General features: G+C 35.3%; 2 protein-coding genes across 2 annotated transcripts; one reads left to right on the forward strand and one right to left on the reverse strand.

The window, feature by feature from the left end:
* The first annotated feature begins 2466 nt into the window (after positions 1-2466).
* LOC109674990 (olfactory receptor 5B12-like) lies at positions 2467-3411 on the forward strand. The gene has a single exon (XM_074069518.1). It carries the CDS (start codon positions 2467-2469, stop codon positions 3409-3411), a length of 945 nt encoding a protein of 314 aa, XP_073925619.1.
* Positions 3412-13708: 10297 nt separating this feature from the next.
* On the reverse strand, positions 13709-16767 carry LOC141419430 (olfactory receptor 5B2-like). Its single transcript, XM_074062243.1, has 2 exons — positions 16748-16767; positions 13709-14669 (listed from the first exon to the last, which is right to left on the reverse strand). The coding sequence occupies exons 1-2, from the start codon at positions 16765-16767 to the stop codon at positions 13709-13711; spliced, it is 981 nt and encodes a 326-aa protein (XP_073918344.1).
* Between the last annotated feature and the right edge of the window lie 2940 nt (positions 16768-19707).

A 19707-nucleotide genomic window follows, 5' to 3' on the forward strand; every position in this document is an offset into this window, starting at 1 on the left:
AACCCCTGAAACTCTTCCACTGTGCCCTTTGACACTTGCAGTCCTTCATGCTGATGAGTACAATATACATTTAACTCCTCCTCTGAAAGCCCAATTTATCTTCTTGCTCTTCCTGAATTCAGATTGTGTCCTAGAGACAGCATTTTCCTTGAAGCCATCTCTACTGGAGGATGTTTTCCCTCTTACATCACTCTTTCCACTATATTTCACCTTTTTGATCTTGTATCATAATAATTTGCTGATTTTTGTCAGTATAAACATTTTCCTATGGCTATTTAATTTAATATTGTAGGTTCAATATCATATATGTATAATACATATACACACATGAAAAGTAGATAGATGATAGATAGATAAGGTGTATGCATATATAATTCATGTTATGTTATATATGAATTATAAACATATGAACTAGATAATATAGTTTAAATTGATATACTGAAATTCCCTGACAACTTCAGGTGACAATAATTCTTGGATGATGAAATAGAATTCAAGCTCAAGGAAATTATCTGTTTCTCTTGCATTCTGCACAAATACAAAATTGTAGGTGGCATTGGTCCCTCTCTTGCTTTAATGCCTTTATTCAAGACATCAGGAAATCCAGTAGCTTAACTTTTGAAATATATCCCAAATTTTGTAATTTCTCAATATTTTTCTCTGTACTACATGAGTCCAAACCACCACCATTTCTTCCCTAAGATATTTCAATGTTATATTGTTCAATACCTTTCATCCTTAGCCTACTAAGCTCAATTATCAATAGATATGCTAGAGTGATACTTTTAGGAGGGATTAGATTATGTCACCTTTTGTCTCAATCTTCCTACTTTCCAGACTCAGAAAAAAGCTTAAGAATAAAAGTAGCATAGGAGGTCATTACAGCTTCTCACTTCTGTACGTCTCTGATCTAAGCACCTAATTAAATGATGTTGTCTAAGAAGTTATATAGTTCTAGTTTGAATTACATCCTCATTTTGATAGAGTTGATGGGAGTACTGATGACCTGGTGATATTACCACTGTAAAGTTCATTGATGCTATTCAAGGTGTAGCTGGAATTCACAAACCTATGTAGCTAACCTAGAGACATGCTAAAGACCTGATATCGAGAACATTGGATGTGAAAGTTAATAATATTTCATTGTGATGAAGTAGAAAATGAATATTGTATAGGAATCATTGTTACATGTACATAAATTTCTACTCTTTTCCCCTATTGTAGAAATATATCCTGCATATTATCACTTGCCAGTGATCATACAAAAGACTTTTTTGAGGGAGATCTCAGTTCATTTATCTGTGTAGTTAGGGGAGTAAAACACATACATAATCCCTGAAATCCTTTGCTCTAGAACACTATATATGACCTACTAATAATTTGAATTTTCAGAGATATTATGCAAATTACTACTATGAAATTTCTTAGACATTACTATTCTGTCAGGGGCTTGGTGTATGTTGATTTGCCAGTGATGCCTAAATAAGATAGTGTTCCAGATAAATGGAAAGTCAAAGATGTTTCACATAACTATCTTTTCCTATCATAATATACTATTCTTAGATACGTTAGAAAAGACAAAAATATCAGTATAAAATAAATTCAGTTTCACCTTAATTTTGGTAAGTGCTGTGGAATGTTCGTGTACAACCAAAATTCATATGCTGAATTGCTATCCTGCAAAGTAATGATATTATAATGTGGGGTGTGGCGAGGTGATTAGTTAGGGAGAAAAGAGCTTCAGTTATTAAGATCAATGCCCTTATGGAAGAGAACTCAAAATGCTAGACACTTCTGTGTTATGAGGACATAGTAAAAATATGCCATGTACAGACAAGTAAGTGGAACTTTGCCAGGCAGCATATTTACTGAGATATTTATTGTGTATTTCTCAGCCTCCAGAACTGTGAAAAATAAATGTCTGTTGTTTAGAAACTACTTATAAAACTTTAGATGTAGAATAGTTGTATGTCACTTCTATAGAATATGCAAGCCCTGAGTTTGACCCTCAGCAACACTAAAAGAAAAACTAAATAAAAAACAAAAACAAACTATCTAATTGACACATTTTGTTACAGTTCCCTAAATAGACTAAGATAATAAGCTATTCTACTTTAGTCTAAAAACATAATTTCTTTTGCAAAGTTTGAATAGGGAGTATGATCTTTATCCTAACCTTTTTGACTTATCAAAAACTCTGTTGATTTCATAAAAGTCTTTTCTATACCTCAGTTCAATCAACTGCTTTATTAGGGAATTGAGATATATCATCACCAAAATAATTTTACCTGGGGCACTAAAGGATTTATTATTAATTTACAATTTCATATTTATATCATGGCATGCTTTAGAACAGAAGTCCTGGAAGAATTTAGTGAAATACTGAAATAAGGCAGAATGGACAAACTGACTGAAATCAGCAGTCTTCCCTCCATTCATTATTGTGATTCTCCTTTCTCATTGCCAATGGAGAACAGTACAGAAGTAACTGAATTCATTGTCATGGGATTAACCAATGACCCAGGACTCCAGATTCCATTCTTCATAGTTTTCTTCCTCATCTGCCTCAGCACTCTGCTTGGGAACCTGGGAATGACTGGATTGATTCTGCTGGACTCTCATCTCCACACCCCTATGTACTTTTTCTTCAGTAACCAGTCCCTGGTGGACTTCGGTTATTCTTCTGCTGTAACTCACAAGGTAATGGCAGGATTACTTACAAGACAGAAAATCATGTCCTATAATTCTTGTGCCACACAATTCTTCTTCTTCGTAGGTTTTATCACTGTAGAAAGTTTCCTCTTGGCCTCCATGGCTTATGACCGCTATGCAGCAGTGTGTAAACCCTTGCATTACACCACCATAGTGACCACAAACATGTGTGCTTGTGTGACCATAGGTTCTTATGTCTGTGGTTTCTTGAATGCCTCCATCCATACTGGGAACATATTTATCCTCTCCTTCTGCAAGACCAATGTGATTGATCACTTTTTCTGTGATGCTCCCCCTCTCTTGGCTCTCTCATGCTCAGATACCTCCATTAGTGAGATGGTTATTTTTTCTGTAGTGGGCTTCAATGCTCTCTTTGCTATCCTCATCATCTTGATCTCCTACTTGTTTATATTCATTACCATCCTGAGGATGCACTCATCTGAAGGATGGCAGAAGGCCTTTTCCACTTGTGCTTCCCACCTCACTGCAATCTCCATCTTCTATGGAACAGTCATCTTCATGTACTTACATCCCAGCTCCAATCACTCCATGGGCACTGACAAAATGGCATCTGTGTTCTACACCATGGTCATCCCCATGCTGAACCCAATCGTCTACAGCCTGAGGAACAAAGAGGTTAAGAATTCCTTTATAAAGATTATAGGGAAAGCAAAATCTTCTATGGCATTCATATTTTAGGTACACAGAATCTATAATAAGCCAATTTCATCTGTCTCACCCCCATACATATGGAAAATATTTACCTATCTAGTCCACTTATTTCTTATTTGTGGCAATAACATGTTCCACAAATTAGCAAGTCTATAAACCAAAACCTTAAGAACAAGAGACATGGAAATTATAAGAGATTGAATAATACAAGAACATGGAATATCAATTTGAAAAATCCTTCTTAATAAACATGATCATCCACACACCAACATGTTCATATACACTCACAGGTGCATAGAAACAATACACACACATATATCATTCATGGCAAACTCATGTAACTCAGGTAACTACAGATGGAGAAATTTATTCAAGACATACATGCGATAGATCTGTTGTTATAATAGAAATCAAAACAATAATTTTGGTGTCATACAACACATTCTTAGGAAAAAAATTTATTTGCTTAATGGAATCAGTATATAAAGTTATTAAAATGTAAAATTAAAAGTATTAAATATTTTTTGTTTATTGCTGTGAGGGGTGGTGGTACATTGTTCTTACAATATATCAAATGCATCATTCACCTTCTTAATCACTGTCCTTCATCCTACCCTCCCTCTGATTCCTGAAGTAGTTTCCACAGGTATCATTTTTGCATTTACTTATATGTGTACACATTTTTGCACTATATTCACTCTCCTATTCTCTTTTACCAACACCTCCACCCTCCCCTCCCACTGGTACCAGCCTTCCCCTCTGGGCAGTACTTGTTCCACTCTCCTGTTCTCAGATTTTGTAGGAGACCAAAATGCTATACAGGGAGTTTCCTTATGAGATTTCCCTTTATGTATGTATTATAACCCCAATTGGTTTATCTCCTCTAATTTTCTTCATTGTACCTTTGTCCCTTTCTTATGCTATTTTCAGTCAGTTTAAGATTTCTCTATTCATTCTTGTATAGTGAGTATATCAACTTTATTCAAGTTTTAGTTTCCCTATCCCTCTCGTGCGTGACCTCCCTTTAGTGTGACCAGTGTTTCATAATATTACTGCATTTGTGTTAGATCTATATATGAGGGAGAACATGCAGCTTTTGGCCTTCTGAGTTTGACTAACGTCACTTAAGATGATGTTCTCCAGTTCCATCCATTGACCTGCGAATGACAAAATTTCATTCTTCTTTGTGGCTGAGTAAAATTCCATTACATATAAATACCACATTTTCTTAATCCATTCATCAGTAATTGGGCATTGAGGCTGTTTCCACAGCTTAGCTATTTTGAATAGTGCTGCAATAAACATGAGTGTGCAGTTGCTTTTGTTGTAAACTGAATCACAATCCTTCAGGTATATCCCCAGGAGTGGTATTGCTAGATCACATGGCAAGTCTTTTTTTAGTTTTTCAAGGACTCTCCATACTGTTTTCCATAGTGGTTGTACTAGCTTACATTGTCACCAGCAATGCATGAGGGTTCCTTTTTCCCAGCATCCTTGCCAACATTTGTTGTCGTTTGTGTTATTGATGGTTCTTTGTGCTATTCTAACAGGAGTGAATGGAATCTTAATATGGTTTTGATTTGCATTTCCTTTGGCCACGGATAGTAAGCATTTTTTCATCTTTTCTTTCTTCCTTTGAAAAGGCTGTGTTCGGTTCATTTGCCCATTTCTTCATTGGGTCATTGAACTTGGGGAAGTTTAGTTTTTTGAGCTCCCTTTATATTCTGATTATCACTCCCTTGTTAGATAGACATATAGCTAGCAAAGATTTTCTCCCATTCTTTGGATGGCCTCTTCAATTTAGTGACCATTTCTTTTGTTCTGTAGACACTTTTTAATCTCATGTAGTCCTGTTTGCTGAACCTTTCTCTTAGTTGCTGAGCCACTTGAGTTCTACTGAGGAAACCATTGCCTATGCCTATTGCTACCAGTGTGTTCTCTGCTCTTTCCTGCACTAGCTTCAAGGTTTCAGGTCTTATATTAATGTTCTTAATCCATTTGTGTTGATACCTGTACAGGGTGACAAACATGGATCTAATTTCAGTTTTCTGCAGGTGGATATCCAGTTTTCCCAAAAACATTTTTTGAAGAGACTGTCTTTTCTACATCATATGTTTTTGGCAACTTTGTCAAAAATTAGGTAAGCATAGCTATGTAGATTTATATCCAAGTCTTCTATTCTGCTCCAGTGGACTTCATATCTGTTTTTCTGCCTGTAACATGATTTTTTTATTGCAAAACTCTGTAGGATAGTTTAAAGTCAGGTATTGTGATACCTCCAGCATACGTATTGGAGTGTAAAACTGAATTACTTATCATCTGTGATTAATATGTATTAATAGTACTTACTGGTCAATACAGTGTCTATTTTAACACATGCATACAGCATGTATTTATCAAAGCAATGTGACTGCCATTCCTATTCTTTATCATTTCTTTATGTCTGAATGTTGAGTCTTTACATTTTCATAAAATATGTAATAGATTGCTGGCATAGTGCCTCAAGTGGTTGAGCACATGCCTAACAAGTATAAGATCAGGTACACTGATTCTTCCAGCATTTTTCTTTTTCATCAGGATTACTTTAGCTCTTCAGGGTCTCTTTTGCTTCTGTATGAATGTTAGAATTGATTTTTCTGTCTCTGGGAAGAATGCAATTGGAATTTCGAAGGAGATTGCATTGAACATATAGATTGCTTTCAGTAGGATAGCTAATTTCACAATATTGATTCTGCTGGTCCATGAATCTTTCTATCTTCTGATGTTTTCTTTTCTTTTTTGATGATTTGTAATTTTTGTTTTACAGGTCTTTCACTTCCTTTGTTAAATTTGTTCCTAGGTATTTTTGAAGTTAATGTAAAAGGGATTGTTTTCCTGATTTGCTTCTGAATATGCTCAACTGTTGGTGATTTTCTATATTAATGCTACATTATGTTTCTTGTCATAGATATTTCTCATGTCTAGGAATTTTTTGATGGAGTTTTTTTTTATTATTCATATGTGCATACAAGGCTTGAGTCATTTCTCCCCCCTGCCCCTACCCCTTCCCTTACCACCCACTCCGCCCCCTCCCTCTCACCCCTACCCCCTCAATACTCAGCAGAAACTATTTTGCCCTTATTTCTAATTTTGTTGTAGAGAGAGTATAAGCCATAATAAGAAGGAACAAGGGTTTTTGCTGGTTGAGATAAGGATAGCTATACAGGGAGTTGACTCACAGTGATTTCCTGTGCGTGGGTGTTACCTTCTAGGTTAATTCTTTTTGATCTCACCTTTTCTCTAGTTCCTGGTCCCCTTTTCCTATTGGCCTCAGTTGCTTTTAAGGTATCTGCTTTAGTTTCTCAGCATTAAGGGCAACAAATGCTAACTAACTTTTTAGGTGTCTTACCTATCCTCACCCCTCCCTTGTGTGCTCTCGCTTTTATCATGTGCTCATAGTCCAATCCCATTGTTGTGTTTGCCCTTGATCTAATGTCCACATATGAGGGAGAACATATGATTTTTGGTCTTTTGGGCCAGGCTAACCTCACTCAGAATGATGTTCTCCAATTCCATCCATTTACCAGCAAATGATAACATTTCATTCTTCTTTATGGCTGCATAAAATTCCATTGTGCATAGATACCACATTTTCTTAATCCATTCGTCAGTGGTGGGACATCTTGGCTGTTTCCATAACTTGGCTATTGTGAATAGTGCCGCAATAAACATGGGTGTGCAGGTGCCTCTGGAGTAACCTATGTCACAGTCTTTTGGGTATATCCCCAAGAGTGGTATTGCTGGATCAAATGGTGGATCAATGTCTAGCTTTTTAAGTAGCCTCCAATTTTTTTTCCAGAGTGGTTGTACTAGTTTACATTCCCACCAACAGTGTAAGAGGGTTCCTTTTTCCCCGCATCCTTGCCATCACCTGTTGGTGGTGGTGTTGCTGATGATGGCTATTCTAACAGGGGTGAGGTGGAATCTTAGCATGGTTTTAATTTGCATTTCCTTTATTGCTAGAGATGGTGAGCATTTTTTCATGTGTTTTTTGGCCATTTGAATTTCTTCTTTTGAGAAAGTTCTGTTTAGTTCACTTGCCCATTTCTTTATTGGCTCATTAGTGGAGTTTTTATGATTTTTCAGGCTTAAGATCATTTCATTTGCAAACACTGATAATTTCATTTCTTCCCTGCTTGATTCCTTTTCTTTCTTTATCTTGCCTTGTTGCTATAGCTAGAAATTCCAGTTCTACATAGAATTGGAGTGTACAGAGTGGTCATTCTTGTCTTGTTCCTGATTCTAGAGGAAATAGTTTCAGTTTTTTGCTGGTTATAGGTTTTTCATAAATAAAATTTATAAAGGTAAAATATTTTCCTTCTATTTCTAGCTTCTTCAGTGTGGAGTTTTGTTGAAGGCTTTTTCTGTGTCTCTTGAGTTGGTGATGTGGTTTTTGTCCTTGATTCTGTTTATGTATTGTATTACATTTGTTAAATTCTGCATGTTGAACCATCCTTGCATTCCTGTAGTGAAATGTACTTAATCACAGTATATGATCTTTTTAATGTATTTTTTTAATTTGGATTGCAGTAATTTTATTGAGGATTTTTGTATAGATGTCATGAGAGAAGTTGGCTTATAACTTCCTTTTTTGATGTGTCTTTACCTTGTTTTGTTATTAGGGTAATACTGATCATAGAATGAAGTAGTATTCCCTCTGTATTCTTTGGAATAGTTTGAGTAGCAATGGTGTTAGTTCTTCTTTAAAGGTCTGGTAGAACTTAACAATAAATTCATGTGGACCTGAACTATTCTTTATTGAGAGATTCCCTATAACTGTTTCAATTTCATTGCTCTTTAAATTGTTTATGTCCCCTTGTTCAATTTTTGTGGATCATATGGGTTGAGAAATTTAACTATTTTTTCTTGATTTTCCAGTTTGTGGAGTATAAATTTTCAACATATTCCTGTATCATGTTCTAAATTCTACAGATGTCTGTTGTAATATCCCCCTTTTCATCTCTGATTTTATTAGTTTCTTCTCCTTTCTTTGGTTAGCTTGGCTAAAAGTTTGTTGATCTTTTGTGTCTTCTCAAACAACAACTTTCATTTAATGGATTCATTGTATAGTTCTTTGGAAGTCCATTTCATTAATTTTCATTAATTACATTTAGGATTGGTGCATTCTTGTGTGTGTAAGAATTCAAGATGCATATCAGTTTGCTTGAGATTCCTCTAATTTTCTGATATGGGTCCTCTTGGGTATAAGCTTTCCTATTGACACTGACTTTGCTGTATCTCATAGGTCCTGGTAAACTGTTTTCATTTGCTTAATTTTCTAACTTCTTTGATTACCCATTGATTGTTCAAAAGCATGCTGTTCAATCATATGTTTGAAAATTTTTGTAATTTTCCTTGATATTTATTTCTAATTTTATTCCATTATGGTCTGTTATGATACAAGGGATTGTTTTGTTTTGTGTTCTTCTGTATTTATTGAATTCTACTTTATGGCCTAAGATATGATCTATTTTGGAGAAGGTTTTATAGGTTATTGAGAGAACTGTGTAATTACTGCTGAAGGATTAATTATTCTGTAGATGTTTATTAAATCTATTTCATCAGTAGTGTTTACACCTAGTATGTCTTTTTTTATTTTTGGTCTGGATATTTTGTCTAATGATGTGGGTAGGGTGTTGAGATCTTCCACTATTATTATATCTGGACCTATCTGTTCCTTTATGCTCAGAAGTATTTGTTTTATGTATTTGAGTGCACTGACATATAATGCACATATATATAGAATATATTGTAAATAGAATCATTATATCTTCTTTCTGAATTGTTCCCTTTATTAATATGTAGTGACTTCTGTACTCTTCTGCCTGATTTTTGCAGATGGAGGGATGTGACTTCCTCTTGTAGCCAAAAGATCTGAACAAGTGGGTCTGCCCTCCATGAGTGGGGTTGCCCTATGCATGGTGTAGGGAACACACTCCAGGCTGATTCTCTTAACCAAGAATTTTACTTTGGGGATTTGTGCTACTGCATATCCTCCATGAAAATGGGGGCTGGGACTTACTCTTCTATTGCTGGGAAATCTGAATGGGCAGGGATGACCTTTGTGATTGGTGTTGTTCTCATTAGGGGACAACAGAAATAGCTTGGACTACACAGTTGACATACTCCATGCTAATTCTCTTAAGAAAATTTCTTTTCCAGCAGAGTTATTTGAGGATCATGGGATCCCTGTAGATAGGATTTCCTGTTGTATTGCTGAGAGATTTGAGTCAGTGAGGCTGCCCTCAGTGAGTGGGATTTCACACAGTAGATTTCACACTCAGGAAATGTAGGTAACACACTCCAAGTAAAGTTTATGCTGCCCTAGTTAGCAAGTCTACCATTTGGGTCCTACAGGCATATGGAGTACACAGCCTTCACCCTGCATGCATGGCATGTAGTGTAGGGCCTGTGAAGAATTTAAGTCTCTTCAAGCTTTTTGTTTCCACACTGCATATCAGTTGGTCTCTGTTTCACCAAATCCCTGGTGTATTTAAGGCTTGTGGGAGGTATGAACTTATTAAGCAGTTGGAAGGCCTGCCTCAGGGCCCTGTGCCTTACCTTGTTCTTATGCTTTTAGCTCCTTTTCCCTACCTGATGAAGAATGGATTTTGCTTGGGACTTTGTGCTGTTTTTCTCTGATGCACTTGCTTCTGCTCAGTCACCTCTTTTGAAGATCTCTCTTCAGAATATAGTCTCTCCTTAGATATATGACTGTTCTCATTCAAGGAGTGGATGCTTCAAATCTGCCATCTTCTCCTATTACTCTTTCTTATCCCCTGGCTTCCTCAATCCTTTTCCTTCCCATTGCACTGACCTAGAAGGACCCTTTTAAATTTTGTGATATTGGTGTGCTTATCCACAGGGAAAAGTCTGTCCTATCTAGGCACTCCCCTTGATAATGCTGAGCAACACTCCAACTATGGGTTTTGACAAACTAAGTCTAAAATTTCATTTGTAGTAGTGGAGCTGTGAAAACACATCATTAGATTCCTGACAGGCTTGAACTTTAAGATAATGTGATCTCACTGAAGGTTGAAATACACTGTCAGTAACTGAAGAGATGGTAATGAGTACAGGAGTGACATCAAAGAGATAATGCAATACAACTGTTCTAAGAAAACTCAACAAAGTGAAAGGAAACAGAGAAATTATTCAGTGCTTTCAAAGGGAAACTCTCTTGAAAGAGAGGTGGAGCAATTTAAAAAATCAAAAAGAAATCCTTGATCTTAAAAAACACTCTGTAGAATGAAAAACACATCAAATAAAGTAAATAAAAAAGAAAAAAGTTTAATTAATTTAAAGACATGTTATTTTAAAATGTAGCCAGAATAGAAGAACAATTTGAAAAATAAAGAAAAGTTATGGGAACTTTGAGAAAGTATTACATAAGCAAACTTTCAGGTTATTGCGGTTCAAGAAGGCCTTGAGACTAAAAAATCAGTAGAGACCTTATTCAAAGGAAGAATAACAGAAACTTCTTAAACCTATGGAAGGCTAAAGAAATCAAGATATAGGAATGACAAGGCAACCACTTCATATTTAATACATCTTACAATCAAATTCTAAGATAAAAAAATTTTCAAAACAATAAAAGAAATAAATACACAAGTTTCCTTGAAATTGCAACATAGCAGACATCTCAGCCAAAATCTTATGTGCCATGAGAGAATAAGAGGTTTTTCATAGTATTCAAGGAAAATCTTCCAAACAAGGATACTGCACTAATAAAAACTATAATTTAGAAATGAAGACAAAAGAAAGACATTGACAGACCAACAAAAGCTGAAAGATTATATCTCCTCCAAACCTACCCTACAAAATGCAAAGGGAGTTTTTTTATACTGAAATAAAGAGACATTAATGAGTAAGAAGAAAAGGTGGGAAGATATTAACCTTAATGGTATGAGTAATGATACACACAAAATCAAAATCCCCTGATATTTTAAACATGTTGCATAAGCCATTAATATCTTCAGTGTTAATACTGAAAGAAAAAAACATTTTAACAGTACCAATGACGTTAATACATTAAAAGATAGGCAATCGAGAAAGATGCAAAATTGGATGTAAAATATTCAGAACAGGAAGGAAAGGAATTCAAGTGTCGAGTTTTCTTTTCAATGTATTTGATCTTTCCATCCATTCTTTTCATTATTATCATATTAAGTTGCTATCAATGAAAAATGCCTTATTAAAATCAAAAGATATCTCCTGACAGTTTCCTGGTAACCATAAAGCAAAAAATCTATAGTGGACAAGTAAAAAACAATAACATAATAAAGGAATCAAAAGTGCTTCTATAGCAAATCACTTTAATTACTAAGGGAGCATGTTGGCATGAGAAATAAATATATGAACTATAATAAAAGTAGACAACAAGTCATTCGATGGCTGTAGTAAGAATGTGTCCATTGGTAATTACCATGAGTGCAAGTAAATTATCCATTTGAAAGACATAGAGTGAATGAGTTGATTGAAAAAAAGTTCTAAATACATAGGCCTTACAGGAAACTAACTTTACCTTGAAAGGTTTACATAGAGGGGATAAATGAGTAAATACAGACTAAACTTTGAGGGCAACAGATTGGGCAATACCTAATAGAATGATGACAACCAGCTAGAAAACACTCTCATCCTCAATAGGAAGAAGTACTGACTTATTGTTTTCTATTTTTAAAATTTTTCTATTTTTATTTTATTCTACTCTTTATTTTCACCTCCTTTTCACAACTTCTTTCTTCCTTTTTCCTTCCTTCAATTCACATTTTTTGGTTTGTAATTTGGAAATCCTATCCTTAATTTTAAAGACCTAGCATGCTTGATAATACCTCTAGTTCCTTTTGTATAGAACTTCATTGGGGGTGTACATAATTTTAATTTTTTAATTCATTTAAATATTTGGTTTAGTTTTGCATTAGTGCCTTCTGATTTCTGAGCTACATCCCCAGTCTAGTGATGAGAAACTGCACAGAATATACTAGGTTGTACAACTAATGCCAAGAGTTTTTCACATAAATGTGTGCATGTTTATGACATGCATTATTATTAAATACAGAAATTGGATATTTAAAACATTAGGTGGTGTTCTATAATAACATAACTACTGTATAAAGCAGTCAAGGTTCAAGATGAAACCTGTTTCAACCTCATAAAAATCCATGCTTTTAGCCACCTCTCAACGAGTATGTTTATATGTGCTAGCAATAATAAGGATGAATAATGGGGACAGGAATAAAATTCATTTCAGATCTTCCAAATGGTGGTCAGAAGATACTAAGTGCTCTAAGATGAGAAATAATGGGTGGGGAAACACTAACATAGACTCAGGTACCTACAATTAATTCTCAAATCCACAATTTATCCTTCCTGTGCCCTTGGAGGTTTTATTTGAGAAATAAAAATATTAAAATTGCCTTTTTCATATAATCCACATATTTACACTGGTAAATGGGAAATTAAGAAAGTTTTGTAAAATAACTCACCAAGGGTTTATCATTTTAAAGTCCTTTAATATAATCTTTATCATGAGTTCATGGTTGTAAACCATAGAAAATCTTCAGGTATCAAGAAAAAAAAAAAGCAACATAGAGCACTCAGGAAAGGTATAGGCCCAACAAACATTATTTTCCCTTAAAATGATGTCATATGGTGCCTATTTTAGTATTCTGGGAGCTAATGAAAGGATATATGGAATCAACTTAAGTGCCTGTTATTGGGTGAAAGGACAACTAAAAGTGTGCTATGCATACACTGGAATATTGTTGTGCCATAAAGAAGAATGTAATGCCATCATTTGTAGCAAAATGGATGGAACTGAAGGACAGTATGTTAAGTGAAATAAAGCAGACAAAGGACAAGTAACATATTTCATACATAGGTGTGGAAACAAGGTTGATCTGAAAGTAGAATGATTACTAGAGATTGGGAATGAGCAAGGGAGAGTGGATACAGAGAAGTTAGATTTGATCAATGCATGCAGTATGTGTTTACTGAAATATCACTAAGATTCATATTATACATATAAGTAATATATGTCAATCAAAATTTAAAATGCTTTAGTGTCACTAGTAAGGTTTTTTACAAACAGAGCCCAAAACATTAGACTTTCTTTGAATAATTCTCATTAAGGCTCTAGACTTCTGGACAAATATTCATTTTATAAGACAATATATTTTTGAAGTGATAAGGATATTACTTCAGGAATTGAATGTAACATGGGCTTAAAATGTGAGTTCAGATGATCCAAAAGACAATAGACTGGGATATTTTGTATCCTACAATATTAAAACCCCAGTCTTAGAGATGATTTGGCCCTCTCAAATATCTTTTTGAATGCAGTCTTGACCTCCTTGTTCCTCAGGCTGTAGACCACAGGGTTCAGCATAGGGATGACCATTGCATAGAAAACGGATGCCATTTTGTCTGTGTCCATAGAATGACTGGAGCTGGGCTGTAAGTACATGAAGATGACTGTCCCATAGAAGATAGAGACTGCAGTGAGATGAGAGGCACAGGTAGACAGAGCCTTTTGGTATCCTTTTGCTGAGTGCATTTTGCAGATGGTAATAAATATGAACAAGTAGGAAATCAATACAACCAGAAGAGCACAAAAGACATTGAAACTTGAGACAAAAATAAGAATCATCTCTCTAATGTGTTTATCAGAGCAAGCAAGAACCATGACTGCTGGAACATCACAGAAGAAGTGACGGACCACATTGGACTTACAGAAGGAGAGACTGAATGTGTTCACAATGAGGATGGAGGCATTCAAGAAACCATAGATGTAGAATCCCATGACCAGTTGCAGACACACACTTGTTGTCATGATGGTGGTGTAGCGTAAAGGCTTACACACTGCTGCATAGCGATCATAAGCCATTAATGCCAAGATGATGTTTTCCATTGAAGCGAAGACTAAAAAAAAGAACATTTGAGCAGCACATGCATTGTGAGAAATGATGTTGTCTTTTATAAGGAACCCAGAAATTACTTTGGGTGTGGTACATGAAGAGTAACCCAAATCTACTACAGAAAGGTTACTGAGAAAAAAGTACATAGGTGTGTGAAGATGGGAATCCAAGAAGATCAACAAGACCATCCCCAGGTTCCCCAAAACAGTTATGAGGTAAATGAGGGTGAACAAGATAAAGAGGGGAATCTGTAGTCCTAGGGATTTGGTCAGACCCTCCAGGATGAAATCCTTCACCTCTGTGTTATTAACCGTAGCAATTAAAAGTTCTCTGCAGTAATGTGAAAGAAAGGAACAGTTGATAAATGGAAAAGATATTGCACTAAAATATATAAATACTGTGTTACTTCATCAATGTCTTTGTTCTTCATGATTCTCTTATCTAAAGCAAAGATTTTAACAACAATCTAAGGGAGAAATTGTCTTCATAGTTTTAGTATATTGAAGCTAAAGACTTCTATATACCATGTGGCCAAAATCACTCCTGTATAAGTGAATAAACTGGGATTCAAGTATGTGTGCATTTGTCTAAGGTCACATACTTATTAATAACTATATTTAATAAATCACATCACCTGAGATTATTAAGAGCTTACAATTACATAACATTGATTATAATATACATGCTTAATGTGTTTATGTTTAATCTTCTCAAGAGACCTACAAAAGGTTATTTTGTGTTGGCTTGCATGAGAATCCACTTACAAAGCTGAGTTTCACCTCACAAAGACAGATTCCAAAAACCCATGCTCTTCAGTAATTTAACTAGACTTAATACAACTCAACTTGTACTTAACTCATTGTTTCCATGAGACAAAACCCAATGCTTTGGTTGTATAGTATAGTAACTGAAGGGATACATGTAGAGTAGTTGAACTGTTGCAGCTGCATCAGTTTAGGAGCATACAAGCCAGCAAGGCAATGCTGAAGAGAGAATTTGGCACTAGTTTTCAGAGCTTAGACTTGATAAAAAGATGCATGCATATTTAAATACTACCTGGGAAGCATTGGTCCTAACATAACTTCTTTTAGTTGCTTTTCTTTTTTTATAGCATGAAGATTACAATGAGACCACTGAAAAGTTTTACTGCAATGATTAAAGAAAATTATTTTTAAAAGACAGCAGAAAGTGTTTATCATGAGTATTTTTTGTGAAATGTTCCTAGGGTAGAATTATGGTCTCTATCTTGGCTTGTAAAGGCCAAGTTGTCAGTTGCAGAGCTTTAACAAGTGGTTCAATTTGTACTGGAGTGTGGCACAAGTGGTAGAATGTCTCCTGCTTTGCAAACATGAAGCCCTGAGTTCAAACCCAGTCCAGCAAAAAAAAGGGCAAATATGTGGTTCAACTTGAAATCTAGCAGGCTTACTCCTGGATTTGCTTCCCGGATGTACTCAGGCTTTTCTATGCTTTCCAGCATTTCTTACTTTGCATCAGCCATTAGTGTGGGATCCTAAAGATATTCAGCCTAACTTTTGCTTAAATTTACCTCTAATCCATTAATGAAGGTGCTGTTTATTTAAACTCATTCTTACATTCCTCTCCTTCCTTAGTGAATCACAAAGGTGAGCATTGAAAATTCATACCATTGGGGTTCCGTGTTTTTCTTAAAATCGGAACTTGGAGTCTTTGGTATGAAATTTATTCTCTGGTACCTACTTTTCTATCCAGTCTTCCTTCTGGCTCTGTTAAAAATTCACTTTTCATTGCTCTTTCTGTACTCAATTGTGTTTATAAAACTCTAACACACATAATAATAGAACCTAAAACATTTTATAGCATATGCTATGTTTTATGAACACAAATAAGGGAAATATAGATTTAAATATTGCTGAATTTTCACAATAAAAATATAGCATTATTATTAATATTTTAAAGATAAGAGAACTTAAAAATTCAGATGTTAAATTTGTTCCTAAAATTATTTCTTTAATATAACTTAGATTAATAATTATCATGAAGGTAGAATGATTTCAAAAGCCACTACTCAGTAGCTTTTCTACAAGTAATGAAAAGTGTGAGATTATGGAGTAAGCATATTGAAATGGAGATGATTCTAAGTAATTTCATAAGGATACTTCTACAGTATAAAGAACTTCAACTCAAAGTTCTTTTATGAAATCACTACCTGTTCAATCAAATCATCTACCTTATTACTGACCCATCTTCTTGAGAAACATGTGAGTCTTTCATAAGTTTCCTGAACTTCCTACCGAGGGGAACATTTTCTCATTGGAATTACAGCCTAACTGTTTAAGAAATGACATCATTTAATTTATAACATTAAACTTCTTATTGATTTTACATGTGTTATAATTCTCAGTGTAAAAGTATGGAATATAAAAATGTACCTTTCTTCTTGAAAAACCATGTCTGGAAATCCTGGATTTTCAGTCACATGAAATTCTTTCAAGAAAGAATGTATAAATGCTTTGGAGTTGCTCTCTCTTCGAACTGGTCAAAAGTGCTCCTATAATTGTCACCTATTCCAACCTCAATTTCTCTGCTCCTGAAACATTATGCCATATGCATGCTTGTGTAGTTCATTGGAATGTCTGTGAACAAAAAATAAAAGTCAATAAAACGACTGTCAGTAATGGTTTATGATTGTGGCCACATTTAGTATGATTGTTACCTTGGGGTGTTTCTCTTACTATTAGTTGGAGATTCACAGAAGATTCTCAGTTTAGAGCAGGTCATTTTGTTCTAACAACTATTCTAATGTAGAGAAGTAGATAAGTTACCAAAGTGGCAGTGAACACAAGCTGCTTCTGCTGAAATGATGTCAAACAGAGAAGCCATTGGGATTTTAGAAGCCAAAGAGTGAGAACAAAGAAGGAGCTTAGAGACAGGACAATCTCAGGGGAACAGCCCTCCTATGAAAGCAGTCACTGATCCCAGTTTCACTTATTTGAAAAAGAAATAATTAAACTGCTCTTGGGACTTACTTTATCTGCTGAACAATTACACATATGTACCTGTGTCATTTGTTGTTATTTACTTTTTCAGTTGAGGTTTAAGTTATGTACACTAAAATTGATGCATTTCAAGGCTGTAGTTCTGAGTTTGGATAAATGTGTATGATCATGTAACCACTACCATATTCAAAATGAAGAATAGTCTCATCTGTTCAAGATATTTTCATATTCATTTGTAATCATACTGTCCTGCCCCATAACCTCACATAATGTACTGATATTTGTCTTTATCAGTTGAGATTTGCAAAGAAACATGTAAATAGAATCGTATAGTATATAGCCTTTTCAGCTTGGATTTTTCTTTTCTTTTTTTTGAAAATATCAAAGAAATGTTTTCTCTATTGTAATTTTTTATTATTCATTTATTCACACGTGCATACATTGTTTGGGTCATTTCTCCCTCTGCCCCTGCCCCCACTCTCCCCCACTCTCCCTCTCCCTTCCAGGCAGAACCTGTTCTGTGCTTTTCTTCAGTTCCATTGAAGAGTAGAAACAAGCAATAATACGAAAGACATAGCATTTTTGCTGGTTGAGATAAGAACAACTATACAAAGAGATTCCTATCATTGCATTCAAGTACACATGTGTTACAACCCAGGTTGATTCATCTCTAACTGATCTTTACACTGGTTCCTGATCCCCTTCTTGTGTTGACTTCTGTCACTTTAAGGTTTCTGTATTAATTCCTCTGGAGCGGGAACATCAAATGCTTTCATGTTTTGGGTTTTCAGTCTAACCCTGTGCTTCCCGTGTGTGTTCTCCCCTTGTCATGTAACCCAAGTCCTACATTGCTGTGTTTGCCCTTGATCTAAAGATCACATGTGAGGGAAAACATATGATTTTTGGTTTTGTGAGTCTGGCTAACCTTGCTCAGAATGATGTTCTCCAGTTCCATCTATTTACTTGTAAATGATAAGATTTCATTTTCTTCATGGATGAGTAAAATTCCATTGTGTATAAATATCACATTTTCTTGATCCATTTGTCAATAGTGGTGCATATTGGCTGTTTCCATAACTTGGCTATTGTGAATAGTGCTGCAATAAACATGGGTGTGCAGGTGCCTTTGGAGTAACCTGTGTCACAGTCTTTTGAGTATATTCCCAGGAGTGGGATTACTGGATCATATGGCAGATCTATGTTTAGATTTTTAAGAAGCCTCCCAATTTTTTCCTAGAGTGGTTGCACCAGCTTGCATTGGCACCAGCAGTGTACAAGGGTTCCTTTTTCCCCACATCCTCCCCAACACATGTTGTAGGTGGTGTTTTTGATGATGGCTATTCTAACAGGGGTGAGGTGAAATCTTAGTGTGGTTTTGAGTTGCATTTCCTTTATGGCTACAGATGGTGAGCATTTTTTCATGTGGTTTTTTTTTGGCCATTTGAATTTCTTCTTTTGAGAAAGATCTACTTAGTTCAGTCCATTTCTTAATTGGTTCATTGATTTTGGGAGAGTTTAGTTTCTTAAGTTCCCTGTATATTCTGGTTATCAGTCCCTTATCTGATGTATAACTAGCAAATATTTTCTCCCACTTTTGGGTGGTCTCTTCAGTTTAGACACCATTTCTTTTGTTGTGTAGAAGCTTTTTAATTTTATGAAGTCCCATTTGTCCATCATTTCTCTTAGTTGTTGAGCTGCTGGGGTTCTACTGAGGAAGTCCTTGCTTATATCTATCAGTTCCAGAGTGTTTCCTGCTCCTTCCTGTACTAACTTCAGAGTTTTGGGTCTGATATTAAGGTCTTTGATCCATTTTGAGTTGATACTACTGCAGGGTTATAGACATGGATCTAGTTTTAATTTCTTACAGATAGATAACCACTTTTCCCAGCAGCATTTGTTGAAGTGGCTGTCTTTTCTCCAGCATATATTTTTGGCCCCTTTGTCAAAGATAAGGTGGGTATACTTGTGTGGATCCATATCTGGGTCCTCTATTCTGTTCCACTGGTCTTCATGTCTGTTTTTGTGCCAGTACCATGCTGTTTTTATTACTATTGCTTTGGAAAATAGTTTGAAGTCGGGTATTGTGATACCACCAGCATTGTTCTTTTTGCTGAGTATTGTTTTGGCTATTTGCAGTCTGTTGTGTTTCCAAATGAACTTTAGGGTAGATTTTTCAATCTCTGTGATGAAAGTTATTAGGATTTTCCTGGGAATTGAATTAAACATGTAGATTGCTTTTGGTAGTATAACCATTTTTACTACGTTGATTCTACCAATCCATGAGCATGGTAGATCTGTCCACCTTCTGTAGTTTCCTCAATTTCTTTCTTTAGGGGCTTGTAATTCTCCTTGTAGAGATCATTCACATCCTTTGTTAAATTTACTCCTAGGTA

This window comes from Castor canadensis, chromosome 1 (assembly GCF_047511655.1).
Source record: "Castor canadensis chromosome 1, mCasCan1.hap1v2, whole genome shotgun sequence".
Lineage (NCBI taxonomy): Eukaryota > Metazoa > Chordata > Mammalia > Rodentia > Castoridae > Castor > Castor canadensis.

Coding starts and splice junctions, on each gene's coding strand:
- LOC109674990 (XM_074069518.1), top strand. CDS start 2,467: ATGGAGAACAGTACAGAAGTAACTGAATTCATTGTCATGGGATTAACC.
- LOC141419430 (XM_074062243.1), bottom strand. CDS start 16,767: ATGGTTTTTCAAGAAGAAAG. Junction 14,670..16,747: donor ATGGTTTTTCAAGAAGAAAG/GTACATTTTTAT, acceptor ACATTACTGCAG/AGAACTTTTAATTGCTACGG.